A 17,790-nucleotide genomic window follows, 5' to 3' on the forward strand; every position below is an offset into this window, starting at 1 on the left:
ACAGCTAGACACGTCTGCTGTCTGTAGAGAGACTCACAGTTAGCCACCTCTGCTGTCTGTAGAGAGACTCACAGCTAGACACCTCTGCTGTCTGTAGAGAGACTCACAGTTAGACACCTCTGCTGTCTGTAGAGAGACTCACAGTTAGACACCTCTGCTGTCTGTAGAGAGACTCACAGTTAGACACTTCTGCTGTCTGTAGAGACTTACAGTCACCAGATAGAGATGTTTAATCCTTAACCACATACTCCACATGACAGCATCTGCGCTCCCTCTATTGTCGTTGACACGTTATTGTTGTACTACACTAATGATAATAACTTACATTTACTGTGCCTTTCAAGACACCCAAGGGCACATTTCACATAGTAAGTCAACAGTAATGTTGTCCTTGACATGTTATGGTTGCACGGTACTATGTAATATAGTTGAGATGTTATTGTTGCTTGTACTATGTAATATAGTTGAGATGGTATTGTTGCTTGTACTATGTAATATAGTTGAGATGGTATTGTTGATTGGACTATGTAATGTTGTACTTGAGATATCCTGTAGTGTCCTGTAGTGAATATATATTATTGTTGAACTGAGATGTTACTTTGCATTGTGCCTGGTAAATATAGCCTGTTCCTTGACTAACCCCTGAAATGAAGTTAGAATAATGTAATTCAGATCCTTGATCTGCTGCATTTTCTAAATGTAGTATTTGTATGTCATTTTGGATTAAAGATAGACACAGAAACATGACCCATGTTGTCCTGTTCCTCATGGCTACAGAAAGTCCTCATCCAAGAGGATTTGTCCATGGTTGGTTTCTGCCCAAACATGTAATGGCTTTAAGTCAGAATTAAAATAAATCAACTTTTTTCCCCCTCTGGAGGTAGATAAGGTAACTGCCTACTTAGGAAGACCCATTCTTTCCCACCACCAGTGAGCAGGCTGGGCCATGAACAGCAGGTGTCAGAGCCTCCTGGCAGCCTCCCAGGGAGGGATATTGTCTCAGAGCTCCGTGACTCTGCAGCACCGTGCTGACTGGCAGCGCACAGATACACCGCCTCGTCAGTACTGCGCACCGCCTCCACGGCCAGAGACCACATCTTTTTCTCCGAGCTTGACACTCCAAAGCCAGAATCAAACCCAGGTTCGTAGCTCGGAGACCCAGCTACGAGAGTAGCCATCAGCACGGGCTCCTTCCCTCTCAGCTGCCTGTACCAGAACATGTAGGGATGGTCTGTGTTGTTCTGATAACAGTGCATCTCCACCGAGGCGTCAGGCTGGCTGGAGATGTAGCCTGGCCACTGGGTGATCAGCACAGTCTGGCTCCAACCTGAGGAGAACCAGGAGTTAGACACTCAGAACCGAAGGTAGATGAGAACCAGGAGTTAGGTCCAAGTGAGTCTCAAACTCACAAGCACAAGACAAAGAATGAGGTAATTCAGTGTTGTAAAGGCAGAGGGTGAATGCTTGTTGTACCTGTGTGCCAGAGAGCAAAGACACTGATGGTGAGGGCTCGGAACATGTTGACTCAGTCAGAGACAAACACAATACAAACACTGACAAGTACAGAACGCGGCAGGCAGGAAATAACATAATCAGTTCAACCACCACAGTAAAACACGTCACTTCCTGAATTAAAATTATACAGAGGAGCCACCCACATGCACCAAATAATATCAAATGTTTATGAAAAGAACACTTGAATTGTGCATTACTCAGTCCTCCTGAAACAAACATTTTAGAAGGGGTTTATGTTGAGGAAGTGGGCAAGGCCGGATTAACCATTAGGGCAACTGGGCCCAGGGGCACATGACATCTAAGGGGGCCTGGACAATGTCAACTAAAATGTTATATCACGTTATGAACGCAGTCCTAACTTTCCTTAATGTGAGTACTTTATTGCAACTCGTTCGATCAAAATGCGTGTGTTGCCCAGGGCACAGAAAATTGTTAATCCGGCCCTGGAAGTGGGGCACTTTTAGCAGTGCCCTCGATTGACTGCACAGAAGGAATCTATAGTGAGCCTTGAGATACATGTGTGCGTGTACACGGCCCTGGAGGCTGATGTTGGCTGTGGTTTAAGTAGCTGGAGAGGGCAATGTACAGCTTGCCCAGAAGAGGCAAGACTCCACCATGGGCTCCTATACCGCTAGGAAACAGTATTGCCTTGCGCATTGAGCGAGATAAGAACCACAATTTCCCACACAAAAGACCACGCACGAATACATTGAGCTAAAAGCCACGCACCATTGGTTAAGCTTCATCAATCTTTGCCATTAAACTAAACCTAACACTTCAATAAATCGTTTCATCCTAAAATAACCATATGTTCACGGATACAAGTTTGGACCAGTTGAGTTTTTGTTAAGGGAAGTGGAGGATTGGTTTCACTGTGGTCGTTGCTGTGCAAAAATAAACACCGCTGTCCTTTACTGAGGCGTTTGAAATGAGCAACAAGCCGCTGGAAGTAGCCGTCCCGGCCATGGATAACCGCTTATCGACGTCCTTTTCCATGATGTGCTCCGAGTAGAAGAGTCTGCCAAGAAATTGGAGCTCTCCCATCACAGATTGCTGGTACCAGTAAATATAATTGGCGCCAGTCTGCTTGTGATTGCAGCGTAGCTCGACATTCTCTCCAGGGTTACTTATTAAAGCGTGTGGGATCTGGTACACCTTGCTAATCACGGAGGAACAACCTGGGACATAAATAATGATCATATACGTCTTTCAGATTAACATTACTCATGCAGTGAGTTACTATGAAAGTGTATCTAAAACTAATGTTTGCAAATGTGTAGTGTTGCTTATGTTGTTTACCTGTAGCCAGGAGAAAAGAGAAGACAAGAAGGACGAGAAGGCCAGCTTTAGACATTGTCATGGCTGAGAGATGTGAACATGACATTCAGTCCTATTTGTACACATAGCTGGATGTTGGCACTGGGATGTCATGAAAAAACTTGGGGCTGTGCCTGCCCCCTTCTGGTAACTACTTTTTGTATATGTTGAAAACGGATTATTTAAATCTGCGATGCTGTCTCTTACCTATGTTTCTTTTAATTCATTATTACACACATTCTCTCTGTTAGTTAGCAGACTGCTGGACACCATGTTGAGTTATTTAGGTATGTAGCCCATGCTGTGTTCATTGTGAAAGACTAAACTGACTCCACCACACTATCAGTGCAGTTTTAGAACGGTGGTGGCTTGTCAGGCATGTGGCTTTGGCACTGACTTTTTGTCACAGAGGGAACGGAGATGTAACACTGTGCTGACTTGCTGCACAGAAATACACAGCCTTGTCATCCGCGGCCATGTTGGAGATGACCAGGGCGGCCTTGCCCTTAGAGTGGCCCGTTATGTTGAAGCGTCCTGAGTGGAATTTCTTCTCCAGGTTTGCGTTTTCATAGTGTAGCAACCCAACCAGCTCCATGGTCCCCTGGCCATCTCTTTGTTGGTACCACAGCATGTAAGGGTAGCTGTTGTCGCCGTGGTGACAATCGAGCCGTGTCTGCTGGCGTTCAGGCGTCACCAGAAGATGCTGAGGGGTCTGCTGGATGATGAGGGCTGAGAGCACTTCCTCTGCAAGAGACACAGAGACAACACCAGCTGAGAGGGCCAGGGTGGAGAGACACAGAGACAACACCAGCTGAGAGGGCCAGGGTGGAGAGACACAGAGACAACACCAGCTGAGAGGGCCAGGGTAGAGAGACACAGAGACAACACCAGCTGAGAGGGCCAGGGTGGAGAGACACAGAGACAACACCAGCTGAGAGGGCCAGGGCGGAGAGACACAGAGACAACACCAGCTGAGAGGGCCAGGGTGGAGAGACACAGAGACAACACCAGCTGAGAGGGCCAGGGTGGAGAGACACAGAGACAACACCAGCTGAGAGGGCCAGGGTGGAGAGACACAGAGACAACACCAGCTGAGAGGGCCAGGGTGGAGAGACACAGAGACAACACCAGCTGAGAGGGACAGGGCGGAGAGACACTTCCCTGGACAGGAAGGGGATGTTTCTGTCACACTTACCTGTAAGATAGAGGGACAGGGAAATAAGCACAGACAGGAAGACTGAGAACATTGTGTGACTTCTGAGACAGCTAGATGTATTTGAGCTTTATGAATTCAGTTGAACGGTTCTCCGTTGTCATTAACTGATGAGTGGGTGGTAGACAGACGGCTGCTGTCTCCATCTGGGTTCAGCAGTCGGCTGGTGTTTAATGTGGGAAGGGAAGATGAGAGAGGGGGAGGAGAGAGGGGGAGGAGATAAGCGAAGAGGAGGGGCGGTAGAGGGGGGAGGAGTAGGGGGAGGACTGAGGTTTTGTGTAACGTGGAGAGAGGAGCTGCCTCACCGTGCTCTACCCACAGCACAGTAGTACACGGCCCTGTCCTCAGCTCTCACTGCAGACGCCTCCAGGAAGCCCTCGGCCTCAGCGTCACCTGACATGGTGAAGGGTTCTGGAGCGTCTTCTGTGTTCTGGAACATACTTTCTAGAAACATCTGCTTGAAGGTCAGGAAGCCCAGGAGCTGAAGCCCCTGCCCAGACCCCTGCCTGTACCAGTAAATCCGATCGTATTTTTTATCATGGTGGCTGCAGGTGAGGTTGATGGCATCTCCTAGCTTCACAACGAGTTCCCGTGGCGACTGTTGAACGAAGTTGGTTGAGAAGCCGGATGCCGTGGCGATCCAGAGGAGAGGGAGGACAGCTCCCAACAGTTCTAATCCGGTACCAGTCCTGACCGTGGGACATGACACAGAACCTCCCCCTGGGACCCCCAGTCTCCAGACACAGACCACCACAAGAGCTGTAGTCATGGTGATTGTCAGCTTCACAGATAGGGGAGTAGATCAGAAACACAACTAAACTCAGTTTCATCTTTAAACTTTTTGACGTGGGAGGAGCTAAGGGACCTAAACTCTATTTGATCTTCATACTTCCTGGTGTGGGAGAGAGTTATAGCTGCTACAGCGTCACAGCTAGTGTTGTGCTACTGCTCTCTACTGGATGTGTTAAATTACTGTGTTGCTAAGAAGGAAGTGATGTTCCAAGGTAGACATAACATTACAGAATACTGTGAGTTAATTTAGCTGACCAAACAGGTTGACACACCAGCACCATATGATGTGTCGGTGTGTGTATTCAGATTTGATGATAGATCTGATGCGTTCATAATTTATTCGTAGTAAATTTATTTTATTTATCCTTTATTGAGTAAAGCCAACTGAGGGTGGGCCCCAGGACTCTTTTTTTAAAGAACACATTACATTTACATTTACATTACATTTTGTCATTTAGCAGACGCTCTTATCCAGAGCGACTTACAGTAAGTACAGGGACATTCCCCCCGAGGCAAGTAGGGTGAAGTGCCTTGCCCAAGGACACAACGTCATTTGCCACGGCCGGGAATCGATCGGACAACCTCCAGATTACTAGTCCGATTCCCTCACCGCTTAGCCGTCTGACTCCTACACAAAATAAACAACAACCAGAATACAGCAAACAGAGTTCCAGAACATAAACAGCCATCTGCGGCCGTTGGAACAACAAGAGCAGACATTATGATCTGCCACTTTCAATACTCAAGCAAACCTACACCAGCTAACCTACACCAGCAAACCTACACCAGCTAACCTACACTAGCTAACCTACACTAGCTAACCTACACTAGCTAACCTACACTAGCAAACCTACACCAGCTACCCTACACTGCTTCATGGATCTCATTGGTGGAGGGGGGATATAATATCCCTAGTGATGCTTTCTGTCTCTTTCCTTCAACCCACTCTATCTCTGTCGCTCTGTCCCTCTCTCTGTCTCACTCTTTCTCTCTCCTCTGAGTTTAAAACTGTGGTCGTGGTTTGATACAGGTGTGCTGCAGGGCCTGATAATGTCTGAAACGTTTTTGTACAGCAGAGCAGAGCTCTGTACCACTGTGTAGCTGGCTGCACAGAAATATTGTCCATCATCTTCAGGTTGCCTCAGTTGGAGATGAAGGTGGGCTTCTTTCGCACCATCTCCAGTCACATTGAAGATGCCCTGATATGGAGACTCAACAGTAATAGTTTTGTAATAAACATACCCTATTAGTTTCAGGGCAGTGTCTCCCACTGAGCGTTGATACCAGAGAATAATGTCGTAACTTGGAATGTTATGACTACAGCTCAGTTGGGTTTTCTGTTCTGGCTTCCCCAGGAGAGTAGAGGGAGTCTGGTTCACCTTTAAACTGACTGACACTCCTGTGGAAAGAGATGGAGGGTAACACTGATTAATACAATCTGTAAAGCTTGCCACACAGATTTGAATGATCATGTAAGGGGACTACACCCCAGTTTAAAGGCATTTTGTAGCAGCGTCAACTTGTAATGTCCTTTAAGTTCAGCAGGTTTACCTGTGATCCAAAACAAAGGAACAGAGAAGATAGTGAGAAGTCTGATCATGGTGACCATCAGTGCTGAGCTTGGAGGACCAACTGAGGACTTAGCTTCACTTCCTGGAGTTGGAGCAGGAACAGGATGTGATGTCAACTGACTGTGCTGATATGATGTTGCTGGATCTAATTCAGACGTCAGATGCAGGTGTTTCACTCTGACACACAAACCACTCTTGAAGAAGAGAGGAAGGTTTTTGTAGAGAACAGAGGGGATCTGTAGCACTGTGCTTTGCTAGCAGCACAGTAATAAACTGCACTATCTTCTGACAGAGACAGGCTTCTAATAGACAGAAAGCCATTCTTGGTTCCACTTCCACTGAAATCACCCTTCATTGTAAAATATTTTGCGTATGAACCCTCATATGTGGAAACCTGAGAGTAAATATATCCAATGAGTGTGAGAGCTGTGTCCCCTGGTTTCTGGAAGTACCAGAGCATCACTCTGTAGTCAGTCTGGCCGTGGGTGCAGACGAGCTCCACAGTATCTCCATCTCTGCTGAGGAGATCAGAGGGAGTCTGGTGGACCTCCACAGTCTGACACACACCTGGACACAAAATACATATAAAACACTTTATTAAACAACACAAATACTTTACATTTAGCACATCTAAATAGTAATGACTCTGAGAGGAATATATAACATTTACCAGTCAGGATGAAGAAAATCACTGTGCCTATGAGACATGTGACCATGTTGACTCTCAGTCCAGAAATGTTCAGGGACTCTGAGGAGCTCTGAGCTCTGGAGTGATCCAGAACAAGACTTCACTCCCAGTCTGGTGCTGGAGGACTTGTTGAGCTGTAACTCCACCTACAGGACAGATGACAGATGTATATTTGTGTTCATGATTCCCATCTCATCTGAGTGCAGGCTTGTTATTATGGTTTGATACAGGTGCGCCTTGATATTGTCTGAAAGGTTTTTGTAAAGCAGAGCAGAGTTCTCTACCACTGTGTCATATAAGCTGCACAGCCATATTGTCCATCGTCTTCAGGTTGCCTCAGATTGAGGAGATGAAGGTAGGCTTCTTTATCACCATCTCCACTCACATTGAAGAGGCCCTGAAATGGAGACTCGACAGTGGGACTTTTGTAATAAACATACGCTATTAGTTTCAGGGCAGTGTCTCCCACTGAACGCTGGTACCAGAGTATAGTGTCGTAATTAGGAATGTTATGACTGCAGCTCAGTTGGATCTTCTGTTCTGACTTCCTCAGGAGAGAAGAGGGAGTTTGGTTCACCTCTTGACTGAGTGACACTCCTGTGGAGAGACAAGGGTATTACTTTGTAATACTGAATCATGCAATCCTTAAAGCCTGCCACACGGATATGATTAATCATGTAAGTTTGCTACACTAAAGTTTAAAGGCATTTTTGTAGCAGCGTCAACGTGTAATGTCCTGTAAGGTCAGCAGGCTTACCTGTGATCCAGAACAAAGGAACAGAGAAGATAGTGAGAAGTCTGATCATGGTGACCATCAGTGCTGAGCCTGGAGGACCAACTGAGCACTTAGCATCACTTCGTGGAGTTGGAGCAGGAAAAGGAAGTGATGTCATCCGACTGTGCTGATATGATGTTGCTGGATCTAGTTCAGACCTCAGATGCAGGTGTTTCACTATGACACACAAACCACTACTCTGTCTCTGGAGGAGGGGATCCCTCACTGAATTGCTCCTCCCAAGGTTTCTTCCATTTTTTTCTTCCTTGAGGGTTTAGGTTTGATTTTTTTTTTATTTGACTCCTGGATGAGAGAGGAGGGTTTTTGTAGAGAATAGCTGTGATCTGTAGCACTGTGCATAGCTGGCAGCACAGTAATAAACTGTACTGTGGCTGTTTACACTAAGGGTTTTAATGACAAGAGAGGTGTACTTTGCCTTGTCACCACCCAGATCCCCAATGAAACTAAAATGTTCTTTATTTGATCCTTCAAAGTTTGGAGTCCCATGATTCAAATACCCGATGAGTGTGACAGCTGTGTCCCCTGGTTTCTGGAAGTACCAGAGCATCACTCTGTAGTCAGTCTGGCCGTGGGTCCAGACGAGCTGCACAGGATCTCCATCTCTGCTGAGGAGATCAGAGGGAGTCTGGTGGACCTCCACAGTCTGACACACACCTGGACAGACAGAGAGAAGACACACATGGACACACAAGACCACAGAGTGGAAGTGATGCTCTTGTAAACATCTACACTGTGTGAGCGTTATCTAGTCCATCATGGAGATGTTTCCTATGTAGCCACTGACCCTACAGTACCTGTGAGCCAGAGTAGAGAGAGAGACACTGGGAGGAGAGCTTGGAGAGTCATGCTGGCCCTCTAGATCTGGAGAGAGCTACTCTGAACAGAACCACTGGTGTACCTTCTCCAAACTGAGCTTCACTAGAACTGGGAGGGCGGGAGGATGTGTGTGTGTGTGTCTGTGTTTGTGAGTGAAAGGCCTGCATCACCTGAGGTGCATCGGAAAGCTCCTCCTCTCCTCATGGCTGAGCAGAGTTCTGGCCCTGGATCAAAATTGGTGACGGTGGCTTCATGCAGGTGTGTGGAGGAGTCCTACTACACAGACAGCACAGTCTGGGAGATGTTTTTGTATTGAACAGGGGGGGTTTACACCACTGTGGAGACTAGCAGCACAGAAATACACTGCACTGCTGTCTGAAGAGAGCTGCTCTATGGTTAATGTGCAGGTTTGGCCTTGGTTTGCACTTCCTTTCATCTTGAACCCAGTTTCAGGAAATTCAGTTGTCCCTAGCATGTATCCCAGATACAGCAGTTCTCCTGTGTTGGATTGTTTATACCAGAGGATAACATTGTAACTCTGGATATCATGTCTGCAGTTTAGTTCAGCAAATTTTCCCAGGTCCTTAATTAAGGCTGTTGGAGTCTGGTGAACTTGGTCACTTAGCGACGACTCTGCAGATGAGGGAAGACAAGATGTTATCGACTGATAAAATGTAAATGTACGCTAAGGAATGATTTTCACCTTTTATGAAAGCCCACTTACCTGAAGCCCAGACAGCATGAATGGATATGCTGATGAGCAGGATGATCATGGTGCTCCTGTCTGCTGAAGCTCTACCAGTGAGGCTTCACTCAGATAATCAGGGACTTGTTCTGACCTGTTACTGCTGGACCACTGTTGTCTTTACTGGGACTGGCTTTGATTCTGTGTTGGTTTGTTGGATTGATAAACGTACAGGAAAGCACTTTGTAACGGTTTCTTAAGTTCTGTTCACATGAAGTCTGCTTACTGACTGAGAGGGAGGAGGCTGTTTACCACTGAGCTACACCCACCCCCTGCTGTGTCACAGTGACTCTGCCCAGAGGAGGTGGATGGAGGGAGTGTCAGCAGAACACACTGTCATCTCACATGACGTCACTCAGGACCTTTCAGGAGAAGTCTGAGGTTTTAAAAGAACAGCAGCAACATTAGAGACGTGAGGATTGATGGAACTGGAGAGCCCCCTACAGTCCATGATGGGGATAAACATCATCAGATGGTTCATCATTCTGAATTAAGATCAAAACTCACTGGGGGTTTTTGTGCAGCTGCACATGATGTCTGTATCACTGTGTTCACTCACAGCACAGAAGTACATGCCGTTGTCGTCTGGTGAAGAGTTCTTCACTGTGAAAGAACCTCTCTCTGCTCCTGTCCTGGTGATTGAGAATTTGTGCTCACTGACATCTCCATAGTCAGGATTACTGTTGGGCACACTGAACACAACCAGCTTCATCCCCTGTCCTGGTAGCTGTCTGTACCAGTACATCTGGTAGTGTGTAGCACCCTTGGTGTGACTGCAGTCCATCTCAGCAGGCTGCCCCTTGATTGACCAGAGGATGCTGGGGGTCTGGGTGACATCACTCCCCTCAGAGAGACCTGGAGACACAGAGACCAAAACCAGGACATGAGGATGACTTGATAAACCACCGTTGAGGTCCACCAGCTCAGCTAGACCTGAGAATGAATCTCTCCACACTGTAGCAGAGAGAACAGGTCCTGGACAGTATACCTGCAGACCACAGTAGCAACACAGAGACTGGGATGACAAAAGAGATCATGGATGAGGATGTCAGAGCTGAACACATCTCAGCAACTGACCAGAAACATGACTGAGCTGTGCTTCTCTCTCTGGAGGGAGGAAATGACGTGACTCTGAAGAAGCCCTCCTGATCTCCACCTCCAGTCCTGTCACCTCCTCCACCAGGTTAGATGCTGTTTCTCTGTGGGGCTCTTCAGACGTGTCCTCAGAACAAGTCGGACTGCAGTTGAACCTCTATCAGCAGATCACCAGTGTGGTGGTGTGTGAGCGTTGATCAAAGTGCTGCTCCTGATTTGCTGGAAGACGTGAGCCCCAGGTGGTGATTCTTGAAATGTGTGAAATGTCTGTAATTGTGAGGAATGTTACAGGTGGCCAAAAAACACAAATTGAAAGCATTCCATGGTTAATTTCTGCCCAGATCAAACAGCATTCACTTTCTAAGCAGTTAAGCACCCCCTGTTGGCGAACAATAGTAACTACACCATCATGCATCACATCCTCTCAAAGTAAGAACCCTCAACAGAAGCAACATCTGTAGTTGTGATGACGATATCTATCTCCTCTGAGTACATTACTGTTATTGTGGTTTAATACAGGTGTGCTGAGGGGCCTGTTGATCTCTGAAAGGTTTTTGTAGAGCGGAGCTGAGCTCTGTACCACTGTGTAGCTGGCTGCACAGAAATATTGTCCATCATCTTCAGGTTGCCTCAGTTTGAGATGAAGGTAGGCTTCTTTCGCACCATCTCCACTCACATTGAAGATGTCCTGATATGGAGACTCAATAGTGGGATTTTTGTAATAAACATACGCTATTAGTTTCAGGGCAGTGTCTCCCACTGAACGCTGGTACCAGAGTATAATGTAGTAATTAGGAATGTTATGTCTACAGCTCAGTTGGATCTTCTCTTCTGGCTTTCCCAGGAGAGTAGAGGGAGTCTGGATCACCTCTTGACTGAGTGACACTCCTGTGGTGAGACAAAGGTATTACTTTGTAATACTGAATCATACAATCCTTTAAGCTTTCTACACAAATTTGATTATTTCTGTAAAACTACAACACTACAGTTTAAAGTCATTTTCCTGGTAGTGTGAAAATGTAATGTCCTGTAAGGTCAGCAGGCTTACCTGTGATCCAGAACAAAGGAACAGAGAAGATAGTGAGAAGTCTGATCATGGCGACCATCAGTGCTGAGTCTGGAGGACCAACTGAGGACTTGGCATCACTTACTGGAGTTGTAGCAGGAACAGGAAGTGATGTAATCCGACTGTACTGATATGATGTTGATGGATCTAATTCAGACCTCAGATGCAGGTGTTTCACTCTGACACACAAACGACTCCTGGAGGAGAGAGGAGGGTTTTTGTAGAGAACAAAGAGGATCTGTAGCACTGTGCTTCTCAAGCAGCACAGTAATACATTGCACTATTTTCTGACAGAGACAGGCTTCTAATAGACAGTGAGCCATTTTTGGTTCCACTTCCACTGAAATCACCCGTCATTGTAAAATATTTGTTGTATGGACCCTCATATGTGGGACTCTGGTAGTTAATAAATCCAATCAGTGTGAGAGCTGTGTCCCCTGGTTTCTGGAAGTACCAGAGCATCACTCTGTTGTCAGTCTGGCCGTGGGTGCAGACGAGCTGCACAGTATCTCCATCTCTGCTGAGGAGATCAGAGGGAGTCTGGTGGACCTCCACAGTCTGACACACACCTGGACAGACAGGGAGAAGATATTACCACCACATGGACACACAAGACATAAAAACACTTTATTACAATATAGAAATCATTCACATTTTGCATATCTAAACAGTAATTATTCAGAGTGTAATAGAACATTTACCGGTCAGGATGAATAAAATCACTGTGAACATGAGACATGTGATCATGTTGACTCCCAGTCCAGAAATGTTCAGGGACTCTGAGGAGCTCTGAGCTCTGGAGTGATCCAGAACAAGACTTCACCCCCAGTCTGGTGCTGGAGGACTTGTTGAGCTGTAGCTCCACCTACAGGACAGACACCACATCTGTTCTGATGATGCAGGAAAACAAACCCAAGGCTTACACAAACCAGTTTTTGTTCAGCTGTACAATCAGTTTGCATCACTGTGTTGGCTGACAGCACAGAAATACAGCCCGCTGTCCTCTGGTGTCAAGTCGTTCACGGTGAACGCTCCGTTCTGAGCTACAGATTTAACAGCTGAGTATTTGGTTTGACTGAGATCTCCGTAGTCCGGCTGCAGACCAACCCTTGTGAACACGATGAGCATCATGGACTCCCCTGGACGCTGTCTGAACCAGTACATCTGATTGTAACTCGCGTCTTTCTTATGGCTGCAGTTCATCTCTGCAGTTTTCTGGGCAAGACTCCAGATCGTTCCTGGCTGCTGTGTGACATAACTCTTCTGGCAGTGACCTGTGGGATGGAGATTATAATCATAGCAGAGTGGAAGTGATGCTCTTGTAAACATCTACACCGTGTGAGCGTTATCTAGTCCATCATGGAGATGTTTCCTATGTAGCCACTGACCCTACAGTACCTGTGAGCCAGAGTAGAGACAGAGACACTGGGATGAGAGCTTGGAGAGTCATGCTGGCCCTCTAGATCTGGAAAGAGCTGCTCTGAACAGAACCACTGGTGCACCTTCTCCAAACTGAGCTTCTGTAGGAATGGGAGGGCATGTGTGTGTGTGTGTCTGTGTTTGTGAGTAAAAGGCCTGCATCATCTGAGGTGCATCGGAAAGCTCCTCCTCTACATTTACATTTAGTCATTTAGCAGACGCTCTTATCCAGAGCGACTTACAGTAAGTACAGGGACATTCCCCCCGAGGCAAGTAGGGTGAAGTGCCTTGCCCAAGGACACAACGTCATTTGGCACGGCGGGGAATCGATCCGGTAAACTTCTGATTACTAGCCCGACTCCCTCACCGCTCAGCCACCTGATTCCTCTCCTCATAGCTGAGCAGAGTTCTGGCCCTGGATCAAAGCTGGTGACGGTGGCTTCATGCAGGTGTGTGGAGGAGTCCTACCACAAAGACAGCACAGTCTGGGGGATGTTTTTGTATTGAACAGGGGGGATTTACACCACTGTGGAGACTAGCAGCACAGAAATACACTGCACTGCTCTCTGAAGAGAGCTGCTCTAGGGTTAATGTGCAGGTTTGGCCTTGGTTTGCACTTCCTTTCATCTTGAACCCAGTTTCAGGATTGCCTGAGTCTGCTAGCATGTATCCCAGATACACTAGTTCCATAATGTTGGATTGTTTATACCAGTAAATGCGATTGTAACCCTGGATATCATGTCGGCAGTTAAATTCAGCAGAATCTCCCAGGTTCTTCAACAAGGCTGCAGGATTCTGGTGAACTTGGTCACTCAGAGACGAACCTGCAGAGGAGAGAAGACAAGATGTTTTTGCCTTTATTAAAAAAGTAACACGTAGGCAAATGAATTAAAAATGCCATGAATATAAACTCACTTGAACCCCAGACAGCATGAATGGATATGCTGATGAGCAGGATGATCATGGTGCTCCTGTCTGCTGAAGCTCTACCAGTGAGGCTTCATTCAGATAAGTAGAGACTTGTTCTGACCTGTTACTGCTGGAACACTGTTGTCTTTACTGGGACTGGCTTTGATTCTGTGTTGGTTTGTTGGATTGATACATGTGCAGGAAAGCACTTTGTAACGGTTTCTTAAGTTCTGTTCACATGAAGTCTGCTTACTGACTGAGAGGGAGGAGGCTGTCTACCACTGAGCTACACCCACCCCCTGCTGTGTCACAGTGACTCTGCCCAGAGGAGGTGGATGGAGGGAGTGTCAGCAGAACACACTGTCATCTCACATGACGTCACTCAGGACCTTTCAGGAGAAGTCTGAGGCAACAGCAACATTAGAGACGTGAGGATTAATGGAACTAGAGAGCCCCCTACAGTCCATAATGGGGATAAACATCATCAGATGGTTCATCATTCTGAATTAAGATCAAAACTCACTGGGGTTTTTGTGCAGCTGCACATGATATCTGTATCACTGTGTTCACTCACAGCACAGAAGTACATGCCGTTGTCTTCTGGTAAAGAGTTCTTCACTGTCAAAGATCCCCTCTCTGCTCCTGTCCTGGTGATTGAGAATTTGTGCTCACTGACATCTCCATAGTCAGGATTACTGCTGGGCACACTGAACACAACCAGCTTCATCCCCTGTCCTGGTAACTGTCTGTACCAGTACATCTGGTAGTATGAAGCACCCATGGTGTGACTGCAGTCCATGTCAGCAGGCTGCCCCTTGATTGACCAGAGGATGCTGGGGGTCTGGGTGACATCACTCCCCTCAGAGAGACCTGGAGACACAGAGACCAAAACCAGGACATGACGATGACTTGATAAACCACCGTTGAGGTCCACCAGCTCAGCTAGACCTGAGAATGAATCTCTCCACATTGTAGCAGAGAGAACAGTTCCTGGACAGTACCTGCAGCCCCCAGTAGCAACACAGAGACTGGGATGACAAGAGAGATCATGGATGAGGATGTCAGAGCTGAACACATCTCAGCAACTGACCAGAAACATGACTGAGCTGTGCTTCTCTCTCTGGAGGGAGGAAATGACGTGACTCTGAAGAAGCCCTCCTGATCTCCACCTCCAGTCCTGTCACCTCCTCCACCAGGTTAGATGCTGTTTCTCTGTGTGTCCTCAGAACAAGTCAGACTGCAGTTGAACCTTTATCAGCAGATCACCAGTGTGGTGGTGTGTGAGCGTTGATCAAAGTGCTGCTCCTGATTCCCTGGCAGACGTTAGCCCCAGGTGTAGAGAGGGAGCCAGCCTCAGACTGGCTGCTCACACACTGATCACCACTCTTATCACAGGAGGGTTTTTGTAGAGGAGAGAAGGAGGGTGCATCACTGTGCAGACTAGCAGCACAGAAATACACTGCTCCGTCACTTGGAGAGAGTGTGGAGATGGAGAGCTTTGACTCGCTACGCCCATCTCCCTCAAAGCTGATTTGTCCTTTCACATCTTCTTCTGGATATGGAGAATCAATATACAAATAACCAAGTAGCTGGAGAGCCCCATCTAAATGTTGTTTGTACCAGAGGATACGATCATAGCTTTTAACGCTGTGTGAACAAAGGATCTCTTTGTCAACAGAGTCTCCCAGGTTCTTGATCAGAGCAGAGGGGGTCTGCTGAACTGACTGACTGGCAGAGGAACCTGTGGAGAGAAACAGTGGTGATGAGATAAACTAAAACCATGATTCTGTTTTTCTCTCTGAAATGTTGTGCTGCTCACCCTTGATGCAGGGCAGACAGAGAGAGCAGAGGATGAAGGCTAGGATCATGGTGAACAGTCTTCTGTTGTTGGACGACCTGATGACCTGCTGGCATTCAGCATGGTCCTGTACATGAAGAGGATGAGGGCGGGGCTACCAGAGTGACATCACAACTGTCACCTCAGTACCAACATCCTCAATCTTCAAAAGTTGAGGTCTGTCTCCCCCTGCTGACTCAGTGTTCAACCCATCTCCTCATTACATACACACAATCTAACATTTCACAGCTTTAAATCCAAAGCAGCACATTCAGAGAGAGGGTGATCATCCACAATGTGGTTAGCATAGTTTCTTCCAGGCTGTCTTGCACTGAGCTACCCCCAACCCCTTCTGTGTCATCACATGGTAGTTCATGGTACCTGAAGAAGGAAGTGTTGGTTTGCTTAGGTTAACGGTTGATGATGTTGTTTGTTGATGTTGCCATGCATCAATTAAAATCTTTATTTGAATCAACATTGCACTGTAGAAGCATGTGGTCAATATGTCAACTTTATTAAGGTTCATTGGTTCAAGGTTGATAAGGTTCATGTTTGAGGAAAAGCCGGTAGATGTAGTGGAGATGATTGATTGATGATGATGATGATGATTTACTTTATTGATCCCCAATGGGGAAACTGGTTTGCCACCATAGTCTGTACAACATACAAAACAGGAATACAGTAACAACATAAAACAAGCATAGTCACAGGGGGAGTGTGGTCCACTACCACAGTAAAAATAGAAGGTTAAAACAGGGAATACATAACAATATAACAATACTATGATGTGCAAATGAGCAATGTGCAGTAATACAATCAAATCAAATCAAATCAAATCAAATCAGCAGTCATGATTAAAAAGCCTAGCTGCTGCAGGAACAAAAGACCTCCTGAATCTCTCTGTAGAGCACTTTGGTAACAGGAGACGTTTGCTCCTTCCACTTCTAACAAAAGTGCAGTGCAGGGGGTGGTCGTCATGTGACAGGACAGTCCTAAGCTTCCTCCTGGTTCTCTGCTCCGTGATGACCTCCAGAGAATCAGGGCTCATACCAATAATGGATCCTGCCTTTTTTATCAGTTTGTTGACCCTGTTCCTGTCCTCTACTGTCAAGCTGCCACCCCAACAAACAACAGCATAAAAAAGGACACTTGCAACAATACCGTGATAAAAAACATTAAGAAGTGATCTGCTGATTTCAAATGACCTGAGTTTCCTTAAAAAAAACAATCTGGACTGGGCCTTTTTAAAAATGACACTGGTGTTCAATTTCCAGTCAAGTGTACTGTCCAGATGTACACCAAGATATTTGTACGAGGGGACCACCTCAACTGACTGTCCCCTAATGAGGATGGGGGCTGCCTGTGCTTTTTTCTTTCTAAAATCAATAATGAGCTCCTTCGTCTTATCAATATTAAGAATCAGGTGGGCATCCTCACACCAACTGACAAAGCTATCAACTTCTGTTTGGTAAGCCGTATTGGCATCTTTAGTTATATAGCCAACTAGGGCAGAGTCATCCGAAAATTTTTGTAAATGACAAAGTTCACTGCTATGCCTGTGGTCAGAGGTGTACATAGAAAATAAAAACGGAGATAGAACCGTACCTTGTGGGGCCCCAGTATTTGTGGTAATAATGCCAGAGCTAGTACCATGAAGCCGTACAAACTGGGGTCTACTAGTGAGGTAGTCTGTGACCCATGCAACAGTGGAGCTGTTGAGGTTAAAATGTAAAAGCTTGCTGGCTAAAATATGTGGCTGCAGTGTGTTAAAAGCACTAGAAAAATCAAAAAACATTATTCGTACAGATGCATAGGTTTGCTCCAGATGGCTGTATACTCTGTGCAACAGGTAGAGGAGGGCATCGTCCACACCCAGCCCTTCTCTATAGGCAAACTGTAGTGGGTCCTGAAAGGCACAGACCTGCTTCTTTAAGTGCCCTAGTACAGTCCTTTCAAAACATTTCATTAAGTGAGAGGTTAAGGCAATAGGTCTCATGTCTTTAAGTGCTCT

At 46.4% G+C, this 17,790-nt stretch overlaps 6 gene segments (V, D, J or C); all 6 read right to left on the reverse strand.

Annotated features, from left to right (window-relative positions):
• Positions 1–597: 597 nt before the first annotated feature.
• On the reverse strand, positions 598–2,796 carry LOC124484755. The segment is given in 2 exon segments: positions 598–1,327; positions 1,474–2,796. Coding segments are annotated over 2 exon segments (516 nt in total).
• A 439-nt stretch (positions 2,797–3,235) lies between these two features.
• LOC124488976 lies at positions 3,236–4,170 on the reverse strand. The segment is given in 2 exon segments: positions 3,236–3,576; positions 4,028–4,170. Coding segments are annotated over 2 exon segments (393 nt in total).
• Positions 4,171–4,346: 176 nt separating this feature from the next.
• On the reverse strand, positions 4,347–4,826 carry LOC124488984. The segment is given in 1 exon segment: positions 4,347–4,826. A coding segment is annotated over 1 exon segment (468 nt).
• Positions 4,827–9,489: 4,663 nt separating this feature from the next.
• Positions 9,490–10,517, reverse strand: LOC124484788. The segment is given in 3 exon segments: positions 9,490–9,829; positions 9,961–10,308; positions 10,442–10,517. Coding segments are annotated over 3 exon segments (435 nt in total).
• A 2,048-nt stretch (positions 10,518–12,565) lies between these two features.
• LOC124488995 lies at positions 12,566–13,117 on the reverse strand. The segment is given in 2 exon segments: positions 12,566–12,888; positions 13,013–13,117. Coding segments are annotated over 2 exon segments (375 nt in total).
• Positions 13,118–14,324: 1,207 nt separating this feature from the next.
• On the reverse strand, positions 14,325–15,305 carry LOC124489006. The segment is given in 3 exon segments: positions 14,325–14,345; positions 14,466–14,812; positions 14,944–15,305. Coding segments are annotated over 3 exon segments (444 nt in total).
• Positions 15,306–17,790: the final 2,485 nt, after the last annotated feature.

Source organism: Hypomesus transpacificus, chromosome 3 (genome assembly GCF_021917145.1).
Source record: "Hypomesus transpacificus isolate Combined female chromosome 3, fHypTra1, whole genome shotgun sequence".
In the NCBI taxonomy this organism is placed as follows: Eukaryota; Metazoa; Chordata; class Actinopteri; order Osmeriformes; family Osmeridae; genus Hypomesus; species Hypomesus transpacificus.